At 42.6% G+C, this 27,950-nt stretch overlaps 1 protein-coding gene across 3 annotated transcripts in view; it reads right to left on the bottom strand.

Annotated features, from left to right (window-relative positions):
- Nsun5 (Nop2/Sun-like domain containing protein 5) overlaps positions 1 to 27,950 on the bottom strand; it is a 146,140-nt gene that overhangs the window by 32,635 nt on the left and 85,555 nt on the right. For 2 of the 3 annotated variants that reach the window (XM_080272264.1, XM_080272276.1), the window contains one exon: positions 15,603 to 16,702. In XM_080272264.1, coding sequence (XP_080128390.1) covers positions 16,263 to 16,702 — 440 coding nt within the window. In that variant the 3' untranslated portion in view covers positions 15,603 to 16,262. Of the gene's footprint in view, positions 1 to 15,602; positions 16,703 to 27,950 lie in introns of those variants that run through there. The other variant, XM_080272271.1, reaches the window with a different exon arrangement.

The raw sequence follows: 27,950 nt of genomic DNA, 5'->3' as shown, positions 1-27,950 counted from the left end.
AGTAGCGATAGAAAAGAGATAAAGATGCAACAGTGTGGCAAAGAGACAGAAGTTGAAGGGAGTCAGTAAGAGGAGGAGAGTTAATAAGATGAAAAGCCTTTGACTCCATCCTATTGACAAGAGCTGTATGTAGGGAGCCTCCCCACACATGAGAGTTGTACTCCACACAGGGGCAGATAAAACCCCTATATAACAATTGTGCAGGGGTAAAGAAAGAACAGAGTCGGCTTAGCACACCCAATCTCTTGGAAGCAAACTTTACAAGAGATGTAATATGATCTTTCCAAGATAAGTCCCGAGTAAATGAAACCCCAAGCATGTTCAAGGATGATGCAGGATTAAGCTGAATACAGTATTATTAAACATTAGTGGGTATACCTGTGGAAGATTTTGATGGGTTGATAGGAGTAAGAACTGAGTCTTAGATGCAGTAAAAACAAGATTATTTTTACTCCAGTCAGAGATACGAGCCAAGTCAGACATTAGGTGTGCCATTGCCTCATCCCTTGTTTGTTGAAGTAACTGTGGAGATGAGTGTTGCAGGAACCGAATGGAAAGGTGAAGAGTGGAGTCATCAGCGTATGAGTGGATAGGGTTAGATGTACAGCTTAGAAGGTCACTGATGAATAAAAGGAAGAGAGTTGGTGATAAGACAGAGCCCTGAGGAACACCACTGCTGATAGATCTAGGAGAAGAACAATGCCCGTCTACAACAGTGGCTATAGAACAACCAGAAAGGAAGCTAGAGATGAAGGCACAGATAGAAGGATAGAAACCGTAGGAGGGCAGTTTGGAAATTAAAGATTTATGCCAGACTCGATCGAAAGCCTTTGACATGTCAAGTGCAATGACAAAGCTTTCACCAAAGTCCCGAAAGGAGGATGACCAGGAGTCTGAAAGGTAGGTGAGAAGATTGCCAGCGAAGCGTCCCTGACGGAACTTGTACTGACAATCAGAAAGAAGGTTGTGATAGGAAAGATACCTTAAAATTTTTCTATTGAGAATTGACTCGAAAACTTTTGAAATACAGGATGTTAAAGCAATTGGACGATAGTAGTAGTAGTAGTACTGTTGTTCCCTAGGCAGTCTGGCCGAACAGCCCCGAGTCCCTTAGGAAGGCCATGGCTGAGACCGGGCTTTCCCACAGCACTCTCAAAGAGTGTATGTTGTGTTGTTGGCGTAGGTGATTGTGTGCAATGCAGTTTTCCATAATGTGCTTAATAGTATGGGGTGCTGTGTTGCATCCTGGACAGGCATCAGCGACGGAGTCATCCAGCCTCTTCTGGTAGCTTAAGAGGGCTGGATGGTGCCCACATCTCAGCCTGGCCAGGTGGACCCTGTCCTCATGAGGAAGATAGGATTCAGAAGGGTGGATGTCAGGAGCCCGTGCATGGAGCTGAGTGTTGTCTTTAACCCTTTAACCGCGGATGTCATTCCAGAATGACACCGACAAAACTGGACCAAACCGCGGGTGTCATTCTGGAATGTTCGTGAATATTTTGAACACCACGCGTTTTTCCTGTGCGCAAATTGTCTCACGCAAGAGTAGCTGTCGAGTTCTTTCATGCCAGCCATCCCACACCTCCCTCCTCCCACCCCGAGGGGGCCCCCCCCCCACCCCTGCCCTGACACGCATCAGTCAGTATCTGTCCAGCTCTGTGCGTGATAATGGCGCTCCGTCCCGACTCATCGTCGCTCGCTTCCTCCTCGCAAATGATCAGTGCTAGTGTGCCTTCGACCTCTACACCGGTGAAGGAACTGCCGACGGCGAGGCAGAAGGGGTTGAGCACTCCAGAAATTAGAACAGAGCTGGACAAAACTGTAAGTACAACTCTGGATTGTGGCAGTGAGAGTGATACACTTACAGCAAGTAGTGACGATTTTGCAGTGATTGGTGGTGAACCCTTTACCATTGACAGTGACAGTGATGAAAGTGAGCGTGTAGTTTCCCTACCACCACCCCCAACTTACTCTGGGAAAGGGAAGGCGCCTATGGGGAAAATTGGTGTTGCACGTGGGAAGGGAGTGAAGCGCAGACTTACGTCTCCTACACCAGGCCCTAGCAAGCATTTCCCACCACTTTCCCGTTCCCCTAGCCCTATTGCCCTCACATCATCTTCATCTTCTGCCGTGCCCTCTCCTCAGTCTACATCATCTGAGGAATATGAATTCCCAGAGCCTGCACAGCGAGGGAAGGCAGGCCGTGCAGGCAGGGTAAGCAGGGCAGGCCGGCCTAGAACAAAGGGGATGCGTGGCAGTTGGAGGGCAAAGCTGGGTGATAAGCGAGGTGATAAGCGGGGAAGAAAGGGTCATTTTTCACCACGCACCAGGTCAGTAACCCCCCCGCCTGCCCCCCGCTCAGCTCCCTCACCCTCGCCACCCCCCCCACTCACCGCCCCGCACTCACCCCCCTCCTGCCTCACCTCCTGCCTCACCCATTGCCTCCACCTCAGCTCCTTCTCACAGGGAAACGAGTGCAATGCGACCTGCCACTTCCACTGAACCACGCACAGGGAAAGTTGATGCATTTGTTTGGTCTGACGGTGCAGATTTTCAGCCACACAATCCGCCGTTTGATATGACAAATGCTGGCATACAGCCTGCCTTTCCATGCAACGCAGGAAATGATTTTGTTGACTACTTCCTGGCCTTCATGGATGACGAAATCGTGCAGCATGTCAGCGATGAGACCAATAGGTATGCAGCTCAGTGTGCAGCAGAAGGACAGAGACCTATTGGCTCACCAAAGCAAGTGCCGTGGTTGCCTGTCGGGATCAGAGAGCTGTATGTGTTCTTTGCACTGATGTTCTTGATGCCCCATATCAAGAGACATGAGTTGGAGGAGTACTGGCTCGTGGATGACATTACTTCTATCCCAACATTCGGGAAGTATATGTCACAGGATCGGTTCCGACAGCTGCTAGGATACCTGCACTTCGCTGACACTGGAAACCCATCCCAAACTGACCCTTTGTGGAGAGTGAGGGATTTTCTCAACAGGATTAGGGATCGATTTATGCGATTTTTCCGGCCTATGCAGAAAGTCGTCATAGACGAATCCCTGGTATTGTTCAGAGGACGTCTCAAATTCATGTAGTACATCCCCAGCAAACGCCACCACTTTGGGATAAAGTTCTTTGTGCTGTGTGACTGTGAGACGGGGTATATCCTTGATTTCGTCTTCTACTCTGCAAGCACAATGGACGTGAACAGGAAAGACCCCCTTGGCTTCTCTGGCTCCGTTGTAAAAGTGCTGATGGAGAGGTATTTTGGTGGAAATCATGTGCTGTACACAGACAATTATTACACAGCACCGAAACTCTCCAAATACCTGGCTGAACACGGCATTGGCACTGTTGGCACTGTACGGAGCTATAGGAAAGAGTGGCCAAGTTTCCCAGAAGCATCATCCTCATCCAAGGAAGATGTGCACCTGAAGAAGTCAGACAAGCTTCTGGTGATCAGGTGGCATGACAAGAAGGTCGTGAATATGATCAGCACCATCCACAAGGGGGAATTGCAGAGAACTGGGAAGGTCAGCTACAGGATGGGAGAGCCAGTCATGAAGCCTGATGCCGTCACTGATTACAATGTAAACATGAGACTTGTTGATAAGTCTGATATGATGACTGGCGAAATAGACTGTCTCAGGAGAAACACCCGATGGTACAGGAAGGCTTGCCTGCACATGCTCGATATGTGCAAGCTCAACGCCTTCATCTTCTACAAGACACAAGTCGGGGGCATAAGGCAACCATCCCTGAGACAGTTCTTCAAGACTGTCGTGCAGCAGCTACTTGCACGATTTGGTCAGGTGACGGCATTGATCCCGAGGCGACACTCTGACACACAACCTGACTGTCTTGAGTGCCGCAATTACATGAGCCGGCACCAGCTTGTGAAATTGCCTCTTACCGCAGGCGGCAGGTTGTCACAGGGCCGCTGCAGAGTATGTCATAACACCACACGGAGGCCTCGGACGAGAAAAATGAGCACACACCTGTGCCAGGAATGCCAAGTCGCTCTCTGTGTGACTCCGTGCTTTGCCGAGTACCACTCTCTGAGTAAATACTGAAAGTGACAGTGATATACAGTGATGCGACAGTGACGTGCTTTACCAATAATTGTATAATGGATAATGTAGTAATAAGGGATATTTTGCCTAGAAAAAAATGTAAATATTGGCCAGTATAATAAGTGATATTGTAATAAGAGAATCTGCGGCACTTGTGTAATTCTGCGGCACTTGTGTAATTCTGTGATGCGACAGTGACGCAATATAGTAATAAGTGCAGTGTAAATATAATGTATATTGCCCAGATTATATGTAAAATAATATTAGAAGTTAGAAATAATGAAAAGATCGCCGCTAACCAAACGTCAGTGAGCGGGTGAAGCCGCAGTGAAGTGGGGCACAGCCGCAGTGAAGTGCGGGCGCAGCCGCAGTGAAGTGCGGGCGCAGCCGCAGTGAAGTGCCTTTTACCTACCTCAGTGAACACAGAGTGGGTGTTTATCATATGTGCAGTGTTCATATATGTTTATATTACTATTATCAGAGAGTGGTTGGCATTTGGTACTGGTGTGTGGGGCGTAAAATAGTGATTTTACACCCCTCACTTCTAACAGCACTGCCCGTCCTGTGAAAGTCAACAAAGTCATGAAACCTACATCAATGGAAAGCTGAAGGTTAGTACTTTCTAATGGTACCTTATTTTTTTCTCTAGCTTTATTCTGTGCAGAGTTATTAAGGTTTAAAGGTTTGTTACATTTGGCTGAAACCCCCGTGGGAGAGGACAGTCAGGCCAAAACAATGCCCGCGGTTAAAGGGTTAAGTTACTGAATGGAGCAGCGAGTGATCTGAGCGTGGATATGATTCTGGAAGCTGGTCTGAGGTGGGCGAGGGGGGGGGAGAGATGACAGTATTTGTGTATGGTATCGTGTGCTGGGTGTTGTTTTGATGTTCCTTGGTGTGGGTGGATGTGTTGCCATGTACTGTAGTGGATGTTGTGGGTTTGTGGTGGCTGCAGCAAGAAACTGGGTGCCTCTCATGTCTAGGTGATCACTGACTTTGAGGACTTTGGATTCTTGATGTAGGTGGTCTGTGGGTGTAGTAGCTGTGCAGCCTGTGATTATTTTTAGGGCCTTGTTCTGTATGGTCTGTAGAGTGTTGTATTGTGTTTTGGTGAGGTTAGAAGCCCAGGCAGGGCTTGCATAATTCATCACTGAATGTATGTATTGTTTGTATACTGTGGTAGTAGTTTCTTTGTTGTGTCCGAATGTTGTATGGAAAAATGACCAAAGCATTGAGTCTTGGTGTTATTATATTTTTAATGTTTGTGATGTGTTGTTTAAATGACACTGATGTATTGTATGTTACAAAAGGATTTTGTGTGTGTGTGTGTGTGTGTGTGTGTGTGTGGTAGGGGAGTGTTGTTTATGGTTAGGTGTGGGATGTGACTGTGTTCTGCTGTCCAGTTTGTGAGAAGGATCACTGTAGATTTGGCTGGGGCTATTTTGAGCCCGTTTGTGGTGAACCATTCGTGTAGTGTGTTGAGGTATGGTCGAATGATGTGTGCAGCTGTGTTTGCGTTTTGGTGCGTGCATGTAAGTGTTATATCATCTGCATGGGAAAATATGTGTATCTGTGGTGTATGGGGTGTGGGTATGTCGTGCATGTATAGGTTAAAGAGTGTAGGGGAAAAAACAGATCCTTGGGGGACGCCATTTGTGAGGTTTCTGATGTTAGAAGACTGACCGGCAAATGTTACATGTGCAGATCTGCCTGCTAAGTAGTTTGCCAGCCATCTTTTTGTGTTATTGTGCATGTTTGTGTTGAGTATTTTGTTTGTGAGGTTGTGGCGGGGGATGGCATCAAAAGCTTTGCTAATGTCTAGTGTGATTAGGAGTGTTCTGTGTGGTGGCCTAACTGAATTCATGCCATCGAAAACTCTCTGTGTAAGGTCTGTAAGAACGGTGTTTGTGGAGTGTAGTGGCCTAAAACCATGTTGTGACTGGGCTAGGGGAATGTGAGGTGTGACTAGTTGTAGTACCAGTCGTTCAGCGACTTTAGAGGGGGTGCAGAGGAGTGTGATGGGGAGATGTGAGGAGGGTAACGTGGGGTCTTTGTTGGGTTTAGGGATAGTGATGATATTGCCATGCTTCCAGATGTTGGGTATTATGTTGTGTGAGTAGCTGTAGTTTGATATGTTGGTGAGTGCTTGTATGCCTTGTGGTCCTAGGTGTTTAAGGTGAATGTTGCTTATGTTGTCTGGTCCACAGGCAGATGAGTGCTTGAGGTTGTTAATGGACGATAGTTGGAGGGTTGGGAGTGGTCACCCTTCTTTGGGACTGGCTGAATGGGAGCAAACTTCCAACAAAAAGGAAAGGTACAAGTTGACAGACAAAGGCGAAAGAGTTTGCCTAGGCAGGGTGTAAGCACAGAAGCACAGTTCTTGAGAACAACAGGAGGGACTCCATCAGACCCATATGACTTGTTAGTATTGAGGCCAGTGATGGCAAAAAATACGTCAGCTGAAAAAATTTTAACGTCAGCCATAAGGAAGTCAGAGGCAGGAAGTGATAAAGGAACAGCACCGGAATCGTCTAAGGTGGAACTGGGGGAGAAAGTCTGTGCGAAGAGATCTGCTTTATCAGTAGAAGAAATAGCTACAGAACCATCAGAGTAGAAAAGAGGAGGGAAGGATGATGAGGTAAAGTTGTTAGAAAGGTTTTTGGCAAGGTGCCTGAAGGAGCGGGAAGAATTCGAGTTGGAGAGTTGAAAGCATTTAGTACAGATGAATTTATTTTTAGCAGAGCGAAGAACAGACTTAGCACGATTCCGGGCAGAAACGTAAAGATGATGTAATTCATGGGTGGGTTGGCTCTGGTACCTTTTGTAGGCCTTCTCCTTGTTGCGGACAGCATTAGAACAAGCGTGATTAAACAGGCTTTCTTGTGTTAGTCAAAGGATATGAGAGGAATGTATGCTTCCATGCCCGAGAGAATAACCTCCGTAATGCGCAAGGCACACTCAGATGGCTCCCGACCATGGAAGCAATAATCAATCCAGGGAAAATCCCCACCTGCCAACTCTCAGACATGGGGTAATATTAATAAGTAATAGTAACAGTAACCATTACTGGGTTTGTAAAGTAACATTAATAGCAACAGATCTTATTTTTTGGCCTGTAATAGTAACAGCAATAGAATACAAAGTAACAGAAGCATATTAAAGGTACTTCTCTATTACAGACACATTTTAAACCTTAGGCATAGTTTTTGAAAATATTTTTATAAGAAGTTCAGGGAGCTATTGCCTTTCCTGACATTGAGAGGGCTCTCCCTACGTGCTAAGGGATATTTGTATACAGCAAGTGTTGGGAGTGTAATGCTGTAAGATAGTGAGACCTGGTCAGTAAAGGATGAGGATATTAGCAGACTCAAACGTGCAGAAATGACAATGATTTGGTGGATGAGCAAGGCCTAGGTGGGCAAGGTTTATGATGGAAGAGTTGAGATGTTGGATGTGACTGGAGTGTAACGGTGTTCTGATGAGGAGAGGTAGACTGAGGTGGTCTGGGCATGTGGAGAGACTGCGGCATGATAATTGGGTGCAGAAAGTGAGAAACATTAATATTAGGAGTGGGGCTGTGAGGGGTAGACCAAAAAAGACCTGGGACGAGGTCATTAGGTGTGACCTCATGGTTAGGGGACTGAACAGGCAGGCTGCCAAAGATCGATCAGCATGGCCGCCAATAGGTGACCAAGTCCGACGCATGCAAGCATGTTGCAGCCTTCAAAAATGAAACGAAACGAACTAAACTCAGTTGTTGTCATTTAACTGTTTCCTCTGTGGAGGCAAAACAGCTACAACTGGAAGAAATGCAAGGGAATAACTGTAGTATCTGGCAACCCTTGCAAGTGCAGGAGTTAATTATGAACCTATGTTTATCATATGAAATGGAACAGTATCAGAACTTGAACTCAGATTTAGAAAAATTATAAGTGAAGTGCATTACTGTACTTAGTTAATGAATCAGTAAGTTGGATCTCTTAAATTAATGAAACAATAATTTGGATTTTTAAAAAATAAAGTGAAATACATCTGAATTATAAACCTATGTTTTTCATGTAAAATGGTATAGTGTCAGAACTTGTGCTCAGATTTAGAGAAATTATTAGTCTAAGTGTAGTGCATTATTAGTTAATGAATCACTACCTCACATTTTGTAAATTAATGAAATAATTTGGATTTTTCAAAAATAAAGTGAAATACATCAAAATCTAATGTACTCTAACAAGTTCTTACATAACCTTTTTCAAATGAATAATCTACATAATATTGTGTGTATCACAAAGTACTGTACTGTAATAGCAATAGTAACAGATGACTATGTAACAGTAACAGAAGGCAGCAAATGTAATGGTAATAAAACAGATCAAAGTATTAAGTAATAATAATCATAACAGAAATAGAAATCCAGCAACTGACCCCATGCCTGCTTACTCTACAAAGAATACACTATAATTATTGATGTCCTATGTCTCCCTGGCATGGGGTCCCATCCTATCTAATAATCACTACATCCTGCAAACCAAACAGAACAACGCCTCATGCATCCACACCAAAACCACGCCCACACCTCACTTACATTGTGAAACACAAGTCCTCCCTGTCAGAGGCTACCCTGGTTTGAAAGGCAAACAATTCTCTATAGCAGCCTGTGCCAATACACACCATCCCTGTCATTACATGACAGACAGCACACAGAGGCACATAAAACAATCACCACACAAACATTAACAACAATATCCCACCTCAAGACATTCCAACACTAGTAATGAACATTCCAACACTAGTAATGAAGAAACACCAACATACTCACATCACTTACAGGGCAAAACAACACCTCAATCAGAATACTAAATTACAAGTTCCCCCTCGTGACATCCAACCATCAGTGGTGTCCTTAATTAGATATGAATGAGTTCATCTAGCTAAGTTTAGATCAGGCCTTTACCCATCCCTCCTCAGCTACCAGCTTATATGTGGGCTGGGTGGAATCACAGGTGACACATGCCCTGCTTGAAGAATTGGCCCACACAATGTGACATATACTAGAGCACTGCACAGCACATGCAACACTAAGACAAAGACACATCAACGGTGTAGGGAACCTATGGGATGACTGGATGACCCCACAGGGGCAGTTGCTTACTTACTGTTGAGGAGTCTGCTTGATAATAAGGATGATGATTGAGTAAAAGCAAAAACTTGTTCAAACACCATTCAAGTGCCCAGAATTTTGGCCCCATTTTACAGGGCTATCTGTACTTATTTGGGGGGTATTTTTCTTTATAGATCCACTTCATATAAACCTGCTTATAACATTACTACTTACTCTTCTGATACACTTATAACAGACTGCACTAACTCCCTTATTTCTTCCTATGAGTGAATGCAGATTGTGGACTGGTCAGTGAATCAAGACATCACATTACTAAAACATGTATATATGGAGAGGCTAGTGTAATACACAATTCTGAGAAATTTGGGATGGAAGACTGACAGGAGATGCAGTGCTGGTGAATGGATAAAATATTATTTTAGGTGGCATGGATGAAGTCAGAACATACTGTACATATACAGTAGCTAGGGTGCCAAAGAATCTTTAAGAGTTCAAATGAAGGTTTGTTTCATATCATTTGTATCATTTATAAAGGCTCCAACATGCTTGCATGCAGCAGCTTTGGTCATCTACTGGCAGCTCTCCACGCTGTCCAATCTCTGGCAGACTCCCTATTCAGTTCCTTATCCCTGATGTCACACTCTATGATCTCGTCCCAGGTCTTTTTCAGCCTGCCTCTCGCAGCCCTCCCCAATGTTCATATCTCTCACCTTCTGCACCCAATTGTCAACTTCCATCCTCTTAACATGGCCAGACCATTTCAATCTATCCTCCTAATCACAACATCAATACATTCAAGTCTCATCCTTCCTCTCAGCTCATCAATCACAATCCTAACCCCCCTAGGCCTTGCATTCAAGGAAGCACTACACATCCATCTAGTCACTGTCATTTCTCTATGCCTGAACTTACGAATATCCCTAACCTCTACTGCCTATGTCTTCCCACCATACAGCATTACACTCCTAACACACGCTGCAGACAAGGAATCCTTAACATGAAGGGAGAGCACTCTCGATGTTAGGAGATCCACAAAGCTCCCTTAGCTTCTGCCTCCAAGCACTCCTTACCCTAGCCACAGAGCTAGCTCTAGCCCCAGCTCCAGCACATAACATGTCCCCCAAACAACAAAACTCCTCCACAAACTCAACAAATTCTCAAGCAAGATCAGTCCTTTCATGTCTCTCAATCTTTACATGCTCTTACCAACATACCAATCAATCAATCAATCAATCAATCATTTCCTGTGGCACCCCACGGGATGCATAGGGCCTCAATGAACTCTCTCCACCAATATTTGTCTTTTGCCATCTCCTTCAGGTCCCACCAACACTCCTCTCCTGCTTCTTTTTTCATTGTCCTCAACCAGGTTTCCTTCGGCCTACCTCTACCTCTTCTTCCTCTAGCAATCCACTCTGGCACATCCTGTATTAAACAACCTTCTTTTCTATATATATGTGCCCCAGCCACTTCCAGCGAGACAGTCTCACATATTCATTAACTGGTTCCACTCTCGTAATATCCCATACTCTTTCATTTGTAACTGTGTCTTGCCACTTTACCCCAAGAATCCTTCTCAGCATTTTATTCTCAAATCCTAATACTTTTTGATCTGTTGCAGTTGTACTGTACCATGACTCATGCCCGTAAATTAAAATTGGTCTAACCATGGACTTGTAAATTTTCACTTTAGTATGTACCGAAAGCATATTATTATTCCAAACAGATTTCAACATTCCAACAGCTCGCCAAGCCTGTCTAATCCTCTCCTCAATTTCATTGTTTAATGATCCATTAGATGATACAATCGTTCCCAGATATTTAAAGTTTTCTACATTCTTCACCACATTATTCCCAATTACACAATCGATTTGGTTCTCCACGTTCATATTAATAATTTCAGTCTTTCCACAATTTATTACCAATCCCACTTTTTCTCCTTCCTCCACCAGACAATCGAGCACCCTCTGCATCTCGTAAATACTTCCGCAAATCAGTACAATATCATCAGCATAGTCCAAATCCATCAGCTTCTTATTTTCTGCCCAGTTAATTCCTGCACCTGTTCTCCTTACAACCTTTTTCATAACATAATCCATAACCAAAACAAACAACAATGGTGAAAGAACTCCTCCTTGAATCACTCCTGACCTAACTTGAAATGGATCACTCAAAGAACCACCCACCATTACCTTACAAAAAGTACCTTCATGCAGGCTTCTAATAATATTTACAAACTTTTCTGGTATACCATAGAATCTCATAATTTTCAACATAGCTCCACGTGAAACACTATCAAACGCCTTTTCAAAATCCACAAAACACATGATAAGTGGCATTTTCATCTCATTAGCTTGTTGCATTAGATGCCTTACAATAAAAATCTGATCATTACAACCTCGACCCTTTCTAAATCCCGCTTGTTCTTCTCTTAAAATTTTATCAATTACTGGCTCTATTCTGTTCAACGAGACTTTGGAAAAGACTTTTGCAACTACAGGTGTCAAAGTTATCCCCCTCCAATTGCCACACACACTTAAATCTCCCTTTTTTGGTATTTTTATAATCACTCCATTTTTCCACTCTTCTGGAATTCCACCATTATCCCAAGCCACATTAAAAAGTTTCAAAAGCGCATTCATCAACTCGTCATTTTCCACCTTAAGCATTTCAGGGAATATTCCATCCTCACCTGGAGCCTTAAAATTCTTTAACTCCTTTATAGATTTTGCTACCTCTTCCAAAGTTATATCCCCTGTTTCTATCTGCAAATCTCTCTCGGCTGGCAAAATGTCCTCTTCAGCTGGGATTGGTCTATTTAGAACAGATTCAAAGTGCTCTTTCCATCTTCCTTTTATATCCAAATCTTTAGTCATCAAATTACCATTTCTATCTTGTACAGGTATTTCCTTCCTTCTCCTTTCAGTCCCAGTTAACTCCTTTATGGCCTGATATGCAACTCTTGTGCTCTGACCGTCATTTTTACTTAATTTAATTTCTGTCTCTGTCGCCTTTTCATCATATAGTCTCCTCTTATCACGTCTAACGAGTCTTTTTACTTCAGAATGTAAACTCCAGTACTTTGCTCTAAGTACTTCAACTACCTGGCCATCAACATGTTGTTCTTCACATCTTAACTTAGCCTCTTTCCTTTTCTGAATTACATTCCATGTTTCATCTGACATCCACTTTTTCCTTCTCGCTTTTCCCTTTTTCTTAATAGTAAACCTTAGCACTCTCATGCAAAACCTCTTTTACCTCTCTCCACATTTGATTAATATCATTGTCTTCAGATTCCATCAAAGTCTGCAGGACTAGAAACCTGTTTCTACATTCGCACCGAAACTTTTCCCTCGTGCTCTCATCACTTCTCAGCTCATCAAAATCATAATTATTACCTCCTGTACGATTACCATTAACGTTTCTCTTAAGTTTTATTTTAATCTTTGACACAACAAGTTGATGATCACTACCTATATCTGCCCCCCTCCTTACGCAAACATCTTGCAAATAACTTCTATGCCTTCTGCTAATTGCAATGTGGTCAATCTGGTTACAATATTTACCACATGGTGAAATCCAAGTAGTCTTATGTATTTTTCTATGCTCAAAGATAGTTCCACCAATGATAAGGTCATTTGCCAAACAAAAGCTTGCAAGTCGCACCCCATTTTCGTTTCTTATACCAACACCCTCCTTACCCATACAATCTTCAAAGCCATCCCTACTACTGCCAACAATCGCATTAAAATCACCAATGGAAACTAACACATCATGTCTTGCCACTCTATTCACTACATTTTGCAGCTTCTCATAAAAGTCATCCTTCATTTCATCAGCAGCCTCATTTGTCGGAGCGTACCCTACAACCATACTGATATTACCATGGTCAGATTTTAAGCGAGCATAAAGAGGTGAAGTCAGTGAATGTACAGTGAGGTTGGATGGTGAGGAATTGGAAAATGTGAGTACATTTAAGTATTTGGGTAGTGTGATGAGTAAGGATGGAGGTTTGGAGGGTGAAGTGCTTGAAAGGGTACAGCAGGGAAGAAAGGTTGCTGGTTCCTTGAAAGCAGTGATAAGAAACAGGGAAGTGAGCATGGAAGTAAAAAAGTTACTACATGACAGTATTGTGATACCAACTCTAACATACGGAAGTGAAGCTTGGACATTGTTGGAAGGACACAAGTCAAGAGTGAGAGCAGTGGAAATGAGTTATTTAAGAGGAGCCTGTGGAGTCACGTGGAGAGACAGGCTGACGAATGAGAATATAAAGGAGCGTTGTGGTGTGAATGTGGATGTGATAGGAAGCGTTGTGAGGAACACACTGAGGTGGTTTGGCCATGTGGAGAGGATGGAGAGTGAAAGACTGACGAAGAGAGTGTATGTGAGTGAGGTGGAGGGTGGAAGAGGGAGGGGGAGACCGAGGATGAGATGGAGGGATGGGGTGGAGAGGTATATGAGAGAGGGGGGTGTGAGTTGGTAGCAGGGCAGTGAAATGGCGGGGGACAGGGCGACTTGGAGGCGATTTGTTTGTGGCCACCCCAAACGGGATTGAGGCGTCTGGCAATAGATAGATAGATAGATAAAGCAAGCGCTCATTAATTGGTTCAAAACCAACATACCAAACATACAAAATCCGCACTATGTCGCTGCCTACCTCTAATGCCACAACATCTCTCATGGTAATCTGCAGCTTCCCACAACCCTGTGGAAAGCTGCACGTAGCCATGCTCCCTCTACTTTGACAGTACAGCTACCAGCCCTAGATAACATCACTTTTGTATCATTCACGTTTACTCTCAAACCCATGTGGCCCATTCCATCTCTCCTCTTCCTATATCTTTCCTCTGCCTCCCTTATATAGTCTGGAATCAACATGAAGTCATCAGCATACAACATTTCTCATGGGAGTTCATTTCTGAAGTCACGTGAGAAAGCTTCAAGCACCATGACAAACAATGAGAGACTCAAGACTGGTCCCTGATGCATGCCAACATTTATGGAGATCTTATCTCTCAAGTCTTCATTCACTCTCATCTGGGAGTATGCACTCACGTACATACCCATAACCATTCTAACCTGCCACTCCTTGATCCCAAGCTTTCTCAGTGTCCCTTTCATCACCTCCCCTGGGATTCTGTCAAATGCCTTCGGCAAATCAACAAAAAGAAAGTATAGCTCCCTTGTCTTTCCTGTATATTTTTCCTGAAGCTGTCAGGTAATAAATATGGCACCAGTGGTTGCTTTGCCTGGCATGCACCCAAACTGCATCTCATCAGTATTCACTCTTTCCCTTATCATACCCTCTAAGACTCTCTCCATTATCATCATTATCTAATCCAAAAGTTTTATGGCTCTATAATTTCCTCTTTCCAAGACATTACCCTTCCCCTTAAACACACTTACAATCACATTCTTCAATCAGTCACCTGGGACAACACACCCATACATACAGTAACTGAATTTATTAAATCAGTAACTAAACCCACTCCTATATCTCCTGAAACCTTCAACATTTCACAAGTCTGCCCAGATACACCTACTGCCTTTCCTAGCTGCATCCTGCCTATTGGCCTGTTCACAGTAGGAGTATCAATCAAAGGCCAAGGGCCAAACACTGGATCTACTGACTTTAAATCTTACCTGTTCCTGTCAAACTCCTCATTCTGGAACCAGTTATAATGCTCTCTCCAGGTGTCTTTAATATCCTCACTGTCCATTACTATCTTTTCTTCACCATTTTTCTCACACTTCTTGCATATGATATCCCTGTTTTCCCTCTTCATCTGATCTGCCACCTTAAGTATCACATTCTTCCCTTCCGCACTGCTGAGAGAGGAAGGGCATATACCGCATGAAGGAAAAGTAATACATTGGTGAGGGAAAAGGAAGGGGACAATTAGTGACTATGAATGAGGGAGTATCTGGACTACATAGCCTATACACAGTTTTGTCATGGCTATTCCTTGTTATGGAGTCCCCAGGACAGATTAAGGCATGAGAGATTCTACTGATGTTTACCATTAAAAGCATGAAGAACCACATCACTATGAAGTCACTATGATGACATACTTTTCATTTTAACCACACTACCATCAAATGATTCTATTCAACTTTGGGGAGATCTCATTTTGTATAGCCAAAGAATTCATGATGACTATGTCTACTTTTCTCCTATTCACAAAATTTCTCCTAAGCCAAGTAAAATAATCTAAAAGTAGCTAGAATAAAATGAAAACTATGTCAATGGGCTGAAGGGATTACAGGGACCAACTATGAAAGAACACTTGCTCTATTCAGCTTTTCAAAAATCATCTGTCCATACCATTAGTGCCATCAAAGTCAAACAAAACATAATTATATTTATCTTACTTCTACTGCTGGACAATTAAATAATCCCTCAAGCTTTTGTGTTTTATTAATAACTTTTTAAGTTTGTTCTTAATATATCCATCCATCCATCATCCAATCCTACGTTGCCCCAAGAGTAGTGTAGGAGCCCGGGGCTAGGCAGTTGGTCCTGACATTTAAGATGAGAGTGACCAGCCTCACTCATCCCTGAGTGGCATTACGTGAGCAATAAACCCCAACCATCCCTTGGATTTAAACCTTCACAGGCTCAATCCGACTGAAGCACAATAATTACCCACTAAACCACCAGGCGCCAAAATTTGGTTACATGGTTACCACCCAGCAAAATAAATGGTTTCCTGGTGTACAGGAAACCATTTGGCTTGTCACTCAGTGTAGTGTCACCCACAGGCAGAAGGATGAGGAAATAATGAAGGAAAGAGAGACAGAAGAGTGTAAAGTCACCCGCACGCAGAAAGACAAGGAATGGCTGAAGGAAAGAAAGACAGAAGAAGATGGAAGGAAAGAAAGATGGACGAGAGGAAAGGGCACACACCTGAGAGCAGCACTACATCAAGTGAGTGGATAAAAAATGCAAAATTAATTTCATTTAGTCTACCTGCCACTCATTGTCCTTACTTTTTACATTCACTCAAACATATTTAATACGAGAATTACCATAAAACTCTTAACTTTTTATCAGTCTACTCCAAATATTCCTTACTGAGATTTAATTTTCTTCTCTAGTCCTCTACCGCTGTTAGATTTACTTTTTCTCTTTCTCCCTTTCCTCAATTCAGAACTGAAATGCTCAGACCCATTTTTATGTTTATGAACAAATTTAGCAACAAAGAACCCCTGGCACCTATCAACATCAGGGTTAGTTCTCAAAACCTTCCTACTAAAATGGCATACCTCATTCCCAAAGTGTTTCCACCCAGGAAGCTTCTTACTAATCTCTTCAAGCTCAAACTGATCCTTGCAAGTACTCAAGGCTTCCCCTACCACTCTTTCATTTTCTTCCACATTGACCGAACAAGTGGAATATATGACTTCTTGTACTGATGGGAAGGAGAGAGCATGGAGTAGGAGGCGGAGCTGAAACGATGCCAGTTTCTGTATTCTGTCCTCACTAACTGTATCTTCATGCATGGAGGCACCTGGGGATTAAAAAAAAAAAAAAAAAAAAAATGCATTAAAAAACAGTCTTGGTTACTACTATTCATATTCTCTAATCCTCCTCAGTATGTCCTTACCAATGCATAGATGCACCTGATGATAAATAAAATATCCATCCATCCATCATCCAATCCTAAGCTGCCCCGTGAGGAATGTACAAGCCCAGGGCTAGGCAAGTTGGTCATGACAATTAAGATAAGAGTGATCAGCCTTACTCATCCCTGAATGGCCTTATGTGAGCAATAAACCCCAACCACCCCTTGGATATAAACCTTCACCGGCTTAATCCGATTGGAGCACAATAATTACCCACTAAATCACCTGGCGCCAAAATTTGGTTATATGATTACCACCCAGCATAGTAAATGGTTTCCTGGTGTACAAACCATTTGGCTTGTCACTCAGTGTAGAGTCACCCACAGGCAGAAGGAAGAGGAAAGAATGAAGAAAAGAAAGAAGAGAGAGTGTAAAGTCACCCATAGGCAAAAGGAAAAGGTGAGAATGAAGGAAAGAAAGACAGAAGAGTATGGAAGGAAAGAAGGATGGAGGAGAGGAAAGGACAGACACCTGAGAGCAGCACTACATCGAGTGAGTGGATGGCAAGCGCCCCCACCTACCATTAACCCCTCTGTGGCTGCCAGCATCGAATGATGTTTAGCCAATAAATGGCCACAGCCGTCATTTGAGCACAGCATATAAATAACTCCCAAAATTTTTGGGAAGTGAAAGAACATCCTGAATGTCTTCACCCTGACGTACACTACACTCCTATAAACCCCATCAAACAGTTCAGAGCCTGCTGCTGTGATGAGTGGATTTTCGATTTTTTCGCTCCCGGCCATGCCTAATCAAGCACAACTACACCCATTATTTCGACCCAGGCAGAACATATCATCTTTGTCCTCTCTTGCAAAACACACACAACCACCTGTTTACAATTATGAAGTAATACAGGCACAAACAAAACAGACGTGATAAGTGAAAAATACATTTTTGTCTTGGTATCTTTACCTGTTTGCTCAGGTTTGCTGTAATGGTTTGGATCATTAGATGCAGTGAAACTTGTAGAAAACTGTGAAAACTTTCGGGAAGTGAATGAAAATCTGGGACATGAGACTGACCTTGACTTCACCCTCTCACATATCATCCGTCAGTTCACCACCTGCTGTTGTGACGAGTGGATGTACAACTTTTTAGCTCGTGGCCATGCCTAAAAACACATAGTTACACCCATTATCTTGACCCAGACAGAAAATACAATCTTTTTCCTCCCTTGCAAAACACACAAAACCACCCTGTTTATAAGACAACAATATATATTGCGAAAATAACAAGGTAAAATGATAAAGATGAACGTAAAATGATAGAGAAAGATGAAGATGTTATTATGGAAAAAATGCGTTTTTCACCATCTGTAAACATATGCTGTGAGTGATTGGTTTCCCGTGAGAGTGGGGCTGCGACAGGGATGTGTGATGTCGCCTTGGTTGTTTAATATTTACATGGATGGTGTTGTAAGGGAGGTGAATGCAAGAGTTTTAGGTGGTCTGAGTCTGGTAAATGTTGATGGAGGAGAGTGGAATCTGAAGCAGCTGCTGTTTGCAGATGATACTGCACTGGTGACTGATTCAGAGGAGAGATTGAGACAGTTGGTAGAGGAGTTTGGAAGGGTGTGTGAAAGAAGGAAATTGAAAGTAAATGAGAATAAGAGTAAAGTGATGAAGTGTACGAGGTTGATAGATGGTAGGGGGATGAATATAGTTTTGAATGGTGAGTTGCTTGAGGAGGTAGATTGTTTTAAATATCTAGGGTCACATGTTGCTGTGGATGGAAGAATAGATGCAGAAGTGAAGTTTAGAATAAATGAAGTAGGAAAGGTGCTGGGAGGAATGAAAAAAGTGTTTAAATGTCGTTTGCTTAGAATGGATGTAAAGAGAAGGCTGTATGAGGGTGTTGTGGTACCGACTGCGTTATATGGGGCTGAAACATGGAATGTGGGTGTAGCAGAGAGGAAAAGTTTGAATGTAATGGAGATGAGATGTCTGAGGAGTATGTGTGGAGGACGCGTATGGATCGAGTGCGAAATGATGAAGTGCGAAGGAGAACTGGAGTTGTTCGGGAGATGGCTGGTAGAGTTGAGCAGAGGGTGTTGCAATGGTTTGGGCATATGGAGAGAATGGATAATGAACGATTGGTGAAAAAGATAACGAGATCTGATGTGAGAGGAGTAAGGCTGAGAGGGAGACCACGAATAGGATGGATGGACAGTGTGAAGAGAGCGCTGGATGCGAGAGGGATGTCTGTTGAGCAAGGAAGAGTGGCTGTGCGTGACAGAAATAAATGGAGAGAAATTGTGAATGAATAAGTGATGACGCAGCCCTGAGGGGATATTCTCCCGCATTTGGTCTGATCAGCTAGTCAGGTCAGGTGCGGGTAAGGGGATGGGTCTGTTATGATGTGGCAGGGGTAAACCAGTTCTGCTGTCGGGCCCTGCTGCGGATGTCACTGATTGCATTGCGCAGTTGACCCTTGTGCGGTGTGATGCGGTGAGGATCTGTCCGTTCTCCCCTTTGGGGCTAAGATGCGAATGAATGTGTTTGAATGGATGAGTAAATGGAGAGTGAGTCGTCCTGTCTCGGCTACCTCCCTTTCCTTGGGGGAAGCAGCCTAGGTATATAGATAGATAGATAGTAAACATATTTATTTCTGCTTTGTCTCTGTATTCGTAATAATTAGACTTATTATTAGTTCAGAAACTGCATTACGATTCTATTTTTAGCCATGCTCGTGGTGTGGGAGCTCGAAGTTGCAACTCAACTTCCGTATTGCTAATCGGATCTACCCTCCACTTTGTTCTCCCGTGGCAGAGACTAGCCTCGGAGGATGTGCAATTTTCTCATTTAGGACTGAAAATTCAACCCTTTCGCTCCCTTCTCCAAGCATGGGCAGAACGATAACGTACAAAATAACTCGAAACTACCATAAACATATATAAAAAAAGTGAAAAAGTATTCATAATTTTTTTCTAGCCATTCCTAACATATTATGCACTGAAATCATTCCCTATCATCATATCTCATATATGCGCAACATTTCAGCACCATTCGCATTGTTTTAGGAGGTAAACAAAAAGATAACAACACCTGCCTAGTTGCGTTGCGGCAGCGCCCCTGGGCAGCGGATATCGGTTGCCGATATTTCTGCAACTTCGGCACTTCATTGCAAGCCACAGAATGCATCTAGGAAGCTGGGATTTAGACTGTTAGGTGAATCTAAACTTTCTCTTCAATTTAAAAAAAAAAAAAAAAAAAAAAAAAAAAAAAAAAAATCCATTTTTGAACCTTCAAAAAATGGCCCCGGCGTCGGCCTGGTGTGCAAGGAAATACCCGGCCTTCGGCCACGAAGGGGTTGAAACACATACAATAAATGAAAATAATCTTAAATTTAAAAAGTGCAACAATACAGAACAGAAACAAGTATGAAACATGGTTTTGCAAGGTTAAAAACTTTTTTTTTTTACTTTAGTAATCAAGAGGCACCCCAAGAATAGAGGTTTACAGCCATCTTGTGACACCACTTAGGCATTTGAACCAATGAAGCATTCAACTGCCTCTTAAGGTATGGTGACTTTCCACCACAGCACAATGACAGTCTTGTCCATTCATTCAAATTTAAAATTCTGTGATCACGAGCTTCATGTATGGCGTATTCATTCAAATTTAATGTTCTATGATCGTAAGCTTCATATATGGTGAACACTTGGTGCACACTCTTACACAGTATGCTACAGTCTCCACCACTACTTCTTGCAAGCAGAATTGCTCACTGTAACATGAGGAGAAAGAGGAAGCAGAGGTACAGTCATGATTACTAATCTCTGACTAGAGTGTTAGCCAAAGTTGTGGCCAGGAGTAGGTTACACAATCAGACACACTCACCCATCATTCCAGAAAGGTTTAGTGCTTCAATGAACAATTTTCTATGCATCGCTGAAACACTCTCTTTTCACATATTACATTATTTTTTCAAATAATATACTGTACTGTAAATACATTTTAAGAAATACAGTAGATATGAAAGCTGGTCATAGCTGTTATTATTTGTGTGTAATTAGTGCGTGATGCTCTTTGACATTCATACTGTTTTTACTAGTCCGTTTATTATTTCACTGACTTACTTCTCGAGGCAAGCCTTTAACCGAGCTGTTGATAGGTGACAGCGGAGAAATATCCATGACTACCACAGCAGCCGGTATTCACACTACATATTCTAAGTATGCTTTATAATACTTGTATCATTGACAAAAATTTACCATTACTTGCTACTTTGAACAAAATGTTTTCCTCTAGTGATAGTCCTCATTACCATCTAGTGGGAATGGTTGCGCTATTCACATGTGACGTCTTAGCTGCATGTCCCTCAGGTCAAAATGTGCCAGTTAATGCAGTTAATTCATAAATGATTATTATTGCTCCACCTAGTAAGGTGGAGCGATAATGTTTTTACCTGCCTCTGTGTGTGTGTGTGTGTGTGTGTGTGTGTGTGTGTGTGTGTGTGTGTTCCCATTATATCTTATAAATGGTTTGAGGTATCAGCATGAATTTCAGGGTATCAAGATATGGCCAAAATCTTGGCTGAGGTCGAAAATGGGCACTCGGGGTCAAGATCAAGGTCAACAAAATGGCTGCCAATAGACAAGTAGTTTCTATCACCCACCTTTAGTCCTATTATATTTCAAAAACAGCTTAAGCTATCAACATGAAACCTTCAGGGTATCAAGATATGGCACCATATTCTGGCGGGCAATTAGCACTCGACTCCGAATGCTTTTCTTTCATTACATATGATGTTAATATCCACATTTAGTGGCACATGCTTATTTACCTGATGGAAATTGCCCAATTGCAGATTGATTGAAATGCCGGCCCCATTCAATAAATGCAGATTATTATAATATGGAAGAAAAAACACAAAAATATGGTAATACAGATATGAGGAGTAGAATGCTTGAAATCACCTGGTTACACTTCTTAGTCCCGCCCAGTAGTGTAGAAGCTGTGTTCGGATGCATGGCTCGTGTATGGTCATAACACTGCCCACCAAGCAACTCTGGTCAGAGATTAGTAATCATGAATGTACCTCAGGCTAAACTTGTAAGGAATGGAAAATAGGTTTCCAGCTCTTCAAAAGTTTGTTTTTAAATCTATGCTTCCTTTCGCCTGATACCGTGAAGAACAGGTTATCAGCCATCTTATGACACCAGCCAGGTGTTTTACATGAAGACAGAAGGAATCAACCCAGGCTTAGAGTTGAGGGTAGGATGAACTATTTCTTATCTCCAGCCATCTGACCTCACAATGCATTGCAACCTTCTCTCTGGTCACTGATATCTTGTCTATTCATTCAATGAAAGCACTTCATGACCTGCTTTGTAGAATGCATGAGAAATCCACTCTTGTAGTGGTGCAACCCTTTTTGTTTCAAGTTTTTTATGCCTTCGGTATTATTTCAGGATCCCTTTCCATTCAATAGTTGCCCATTCCTTTGAGGAACTGTTAGGACTTTTTTTTTTTTTTTTTTTCCTCATTTTTTTTTCTGCATCTTGATTCCCATCTGGGAACTACCCAGACGGGAATAAAGATGCATATGAAACCTCGCTTACCACAAAGTGAATTTTTTATTTGTTTCTACATTGAAGTCTTTAATTATTTGATCTCATGAGTTATGCTACTTTCCCTTTCTTTACCATGTTACTTCTCTTTCCTTCTTAGTTAGCTAGAAGTGTTTTTGTATTTAGGCCACCCTCATCCACTGTTATGTTACAAAGAGCACTGCAAGGTCTACTTATTTCCAAGAAAAGGTTATGATGTATTTCCCTTTACTGCATCCAATTTTTGAGTTCATAATATTCCTTATGTTCTGATTTTATAACATCATCTAGTCACTGCTAGACAGCTGAGTGCTCCAAGTCACATCCCAAGGCAACTAGCAAGCTAGTCTCTATTGCAGGGGCTCACTGATTACAATATGTCTGATTTACATATTTTCAACTTTATTGAAGGTCATTTAAATGCTAAAATAAAAATATACATGGAATACGTATATAATTTTACAGTAACTCGCACTTTATTTGGATTACTGACAGTAGCGCCTCAATAGCTCCAACTCATATAAACTCCATAAAACTCACCCCAAAATAACCTTAAACAACCCACCCTCAGGCAATGGTGGTTAGGCAACTGATCATAGGCAAGTAACCACTAAGCAGAAGGACACAAGGCTATGGCTGCCAGCTACACATATAACATAGGCACAGTATTTCACTTCTAATTACAATGATACTTAGGATATTTTGGCGTATTAGTTACTGCATATGTGTATTGCACTTCAGCCATACTTTTTGCATCAACAGATATTACATTTCTATTAATAACACCATCATCATCATCCAGCCTTTTTTTTTTTCTTTTTTTCCCTTATCAAATAAATGAAATATTGTCATTAAGGCATCCACAACCCTGCTCCTGGTTAACTAACTCGCAATGGACAGCCTAATACCACATGTAAAGATATTTCTAATGAGTGGCAATCGGCATGTCTAATGGTAACAGTACCTAAAAGCAACAACAATGCCGGCAAAACACACATGCACCTCAAGGAAAAGAAGTAATGGATAAATAAAATAGAAAGTAATAAACAAATAGCGAATACTGTTTTGCACATTGAGGTTGCTGGTAGGGGAAGTCAGAGTTAGCTTTACTGTTACTGGTCATTTTACACTTTGAGAATTCCAACAAAACCCTTGAAACTTTGTTCCCCCTTGCAACCCTGCCATTAAATAAATACCCTTTATTATTCATCTTCCAAATAATATCAGGGAGATCACCACATTCTAAACCCATCAGTAATATGGTTTTGGTATGTTTGGAGGAGGCCCACTAGGTCATGATGTACAATTATTTTGCATCATCATCATGTCAGATACCTTGCCCCTTCCTGGGAACCCCCTGAAAGAGGATGGCCATGATAGGACTACCTCCAGTCTACTGTAATTTGTCCATCCAAGTTTTCCTCACTCTTCCCATTACTTTTCAATCTCATTCATAAAAGCGCTGTTCCACTATTTTCCTCCACCTAACTCAGGATTCCCCTCTTTAGTACCCTCAACCTTGCTTGCATCACTCATATAAATACTTATCCATCCATCCATCCATCCATCATCTCATACACTCTTAATACCTCCCATACCTAAATCAGCATAAATACCAGACTCTTGGAGAGGGTCACTTTTCAAGTGACACAAAGTGGCAAACCTCAGCCTTACAGATCTAATGAATTGGACCCACAATACATGGCAGATGTGAGCAATGGTTACCCATATCCAAAGCTGAACAACACAAATGAAATTCACTTCCGCAAACGCAAATCTGCAAACTCAAACCATTACCTTCTGCAACCGGATATCTTCAAACTTCCGGAATTTTGCAGTTTCACGAATGCAAATGCAAATGCCAAACATTTGTACCACAGCATCAATTTCATTTTATTCTGAATACCCCCCCTGGGGGTAGGGGGGTTTTCAAGAATACTCCCCCAGTATCCCTGCGTGTCGTAAAAGGCGACTAAAAGGGTTGGCAGAGGGTTAGTGCCCCTCCCCGGAAAACAACTAACTAAAAAAACAAACAAGAAGCCTCGGACAAGGACTGACCAAACGATGACGACCCAGGACCGGACAAAGGACTTGGTAATGAGTACATGGAATGTAAGAGGAGCGAATGATGAGGTGAAAGAGAGAGAGATTGTCCAGGTGCTTGAGGATGCGAAAGTGGATGTATGTGGAATAACTGAAACAAAATGGAGAGGAGAAAGTGTGAGAAAATGGGAGTATGGATGGGGTATATGTGCAGGAGTAGATGAGAATGAGAGGGCAAAGGAAGGAGTGTGTATAGTTGTGAGTAAAAGATGGAAGAAGAGCATAAGACAGTATGGATCAGTTGGGTCAAGGATTGTGTGGGTAAAGTTGAAAGTTGGAATACAAATGTGGGCGATTGTGTGTGTGTATGCACCAACGCAAGATCGTGCTAGAAGAGTGAGACAAGAGTTCTGGACAAATGTGGAAGTGTGCATGGAAAAGTTTGGAAGGAATGAGAGAGTGTTTTTGATTGGTGATATGAATGGTAAAGTTGGTAATGTGAAGGTGGATGGAATAGTTGGTGAGTGGGGTGTGCCTGCTGAGACAGATGAGAATGGGAGTGCGTTAGTGGACATTTGTGCTGGGAGGGGGTTGGTGATAGCCAATACCCTCTTCAGGCATAAAATGATCCACAGGTATACATGGCGAGTGATGAGAAGGGTGGGTGGTGAACTGAATGAAAGGAAGGCAATGATTGATTATGTGTGTGTGGATGAAAGGATGCGAAGATGTGTAAAGGATGCAAGAGTGTATAGAGGTTGGGGGAGTGGACTTTCTGACCACTACTTGGTGGTGGCCAGAATTAGGATGCAAGTAAGATGGAGGAATAGAAGAAGGGAAAGACAAGAGGAAGGAGTAGTTGCAAGGAGAGTGGAAAGGTTACAAGAGGATGAGAAAAAGGCAGAGTAAAAGAGAGAAGTGGAGGAACGATTGGGCAAATATGAATTGGAGCAGATGGGAGACGTGGAAGGTATGTGTAAGATATTTACAGAAGAAATATGTGCAGCATGTGATGTGGTGTGTGGAAGGAAGAGAAGGCGGAGGGGGGTGCAAGGAACAGCGTGGTGGACTGAAGAGGTGAAACAGGCTGTGGCACAAAAGAAGAAAGCATACAATGAATGGGTGAGAAACAGGGGCATGGAAGAAGTTGAGAGGCGGAAGAGAGAGTTATATGTGGAAAGGAAGAGAGAGGTGAAAAGATTAGTAAGAGAGAGTAAGAAGAGAGTGGATGAGGAATTTGGAAGGAATTTGAGTGTAAAGTGGAGGGACTGTAAGAAAATGTTCTGGAGAGAAGTGAAAAGAGTAAGACAGGGTGGAAGTGAAGTTAGCAGGGGAGTGAAAGATAAAAATGGTAGATTACTGGTGGAGAAGGGAGAAAAAGTGAGCAGATGGAGAGAACACTTTAAGGAATTGTTGAACATAGAGGATGGAAGTAATGCGAGTATAAGTGGCTGGGGAATGGCTGGGAGAAGGAGGGAGGTGAGAAGACAGGAAGAAATCAGTAGGACAGAAGTTGTGGAAGCAATGAAGAAAGTTAAATCGGGGAAAGCCCCAGGAATTGATGGAGTGTGTGGTGAAATGCTGAAGCATGGGGGAGAGATAGTAGTAGAATTTATGTGGAAGATGTGCAGATTGGCCTGGGAGGAAGGTAGAGTCCCGGAGGATTGGAAGTCAGGTATAATTATTCCCTTGTACAAAGGAAAAGGGGAAAAAGAAGTGTGTGGTAAACATAGAGGCATTTGTCTTCTTAGTATGATAGGAAAAGTGTATGGTAGGATACTTATAGACAGAATTAGAGAAAGAACAGAGGAATTAGTTGGAGAAGAACAGGGAGGTTTTAGGAAGGGAAGAGGTTGTGTAGATCAGATATTCATTCTTAGATCTTTAGTGGAAAAGTTTCTAGAGAAGGGAAAGAAGTTGTATGCGGCTTTCATGGATTTGGAGAAAGCATATGACAGGGTGGATAGCCAAGGATTGTGGAAAGTGTTAAGAATATATGGAGTAGATGGGAAGTTGTTGAATGCTGTGAAGAGTATGTACGATGGTGCGAAGGCTGCAGTGCGTGTGGATGGTGAACTAAGTGAATTTTTCTCTTTGAAAGTTGGGTTGAAACAGGGATGTGTCATGTCTCCACGGTTGTTCAATCTGTACATGGATGGGGTAATAAAAGAGGTACAAGGTAGGGTAGTGGATGTTGGAGTGGCCCTGGTGAGAGAGGATAGTGTTTGGAAACTCCCTGCACTGTTGTTTGCAGATGATACTGTGTTGTTGAGTGAAGACGAAGGGGAGCTGCAAGGCTTGGTGGATGAGTTTGAGAGAGTGTGTAAGAAACGGAACCTAAAGGTGAATGTAGGGAAGAGTAAAGTGATGGTCTTTGAGAGAGGTGAAGTTAGTGAATGTACAGCGAGGTTGGATGGCGAGGAATTGGAAAATGTGAGTACGTTTAAGTATTTGGGTAGTGTGATGAGTAAGGATGGAGGTTTGGAGGGTGAAGTGCTTGAAAGGGTACAGCAGGGAAGAAAGGCTGCTGGTTCCTTGAAAGCAGTGATAAGAAACAGGGAAGTGAGCATGGAAGTGAAGAAGTTACTACATGACAGTATTGTGATACTAACTCTAACGTACGGAAGTGAAGCTTGGACATTGTTGGAAGGACACAAGTCAAGAGTGAGAGCAGTGGAAATGAGTTATTTAAGAGGAGCCTGTGGAGTCACGTGGAGAGACAGGCTGACGAATGAGGATATAAAGGAGCGTTGTGGTGTGGATGTGGATGTGATAGGAAGCGTTATGAGGAACACACTGAGGTGGTTTGGCCATGTGGAGAGGATGGAGGGTGAAAGACTGACGAAGAGAGTGTATGTGAGTGAGGTGGAGGGGGGAAGAGGGAGGGGGAGGCCGAGGATGAGATGGAGGGATGGGGTGGAGAGGTATATGAGAGAGGGGGGTGTGAGTTGGGAGCAGGGCAGTGAAATGGCGGGCGACAGGGCGACTTGGAGGCGATTTGTTTGTGGCCACCCCAAACGGGATTGAGGCGTCTGGCAATAGATAGATAGATAGAGGGGTTAAAAATCATCATTAGTTACTCATCCACTACAAGTATATCTTTACTTACTCTATTCTAACAAAAAGTGACTTCATGAAGTTTGGAAACTGTCTGTAGTACTGAATAGGGTATATAAAACTACATTTATCGTACAACTAAAATGAATATTTCAAATAATTATATTACTATATTAGACTGTTTTTACAAAAAAACAAGGGTGTATCATTCACTATTGTAGATAAATGACTTAAATTTTTACACTTCACACCTTACATCTGACAAGTTGAAATACAAATCCACCTCTATTCCTCAGCTCTAACCTCCTCAGTCACAGTCAGACTCCTCCAACAACTGAGACAACTCCATCTTGAGCAGGTCCATGTTGCCCTTCATAAAAATAAACTGCTCAAAGTTCTCAGAGGTCAGGCTGGTTTGCAGGCAGGTTTGCATTTGCGAAAGTATGGAGAGCTCGCACAGTGCGCAAGAGATTGGGCAG

This window comes from Coenobita brevimanus, chromosome 6 (assembly GCF_032717465.1).
Source record: "Coenobita brevimanus isolate Jiangsu-jjx chromosome 6, ASM3271746v2, whole genome shotgun sequence".
NCBI lineage: Eukaryota > Metazoa > Arthropoda > Malacostraca > Decapoda > Coenobitidae > Coenobita > Coenobita brevimanus.
The sequence above is the reverse complement of the archived record's forward strand: the minus strand, read 5'-3'. Positions and strand labels throughout refer to the sequence as shown.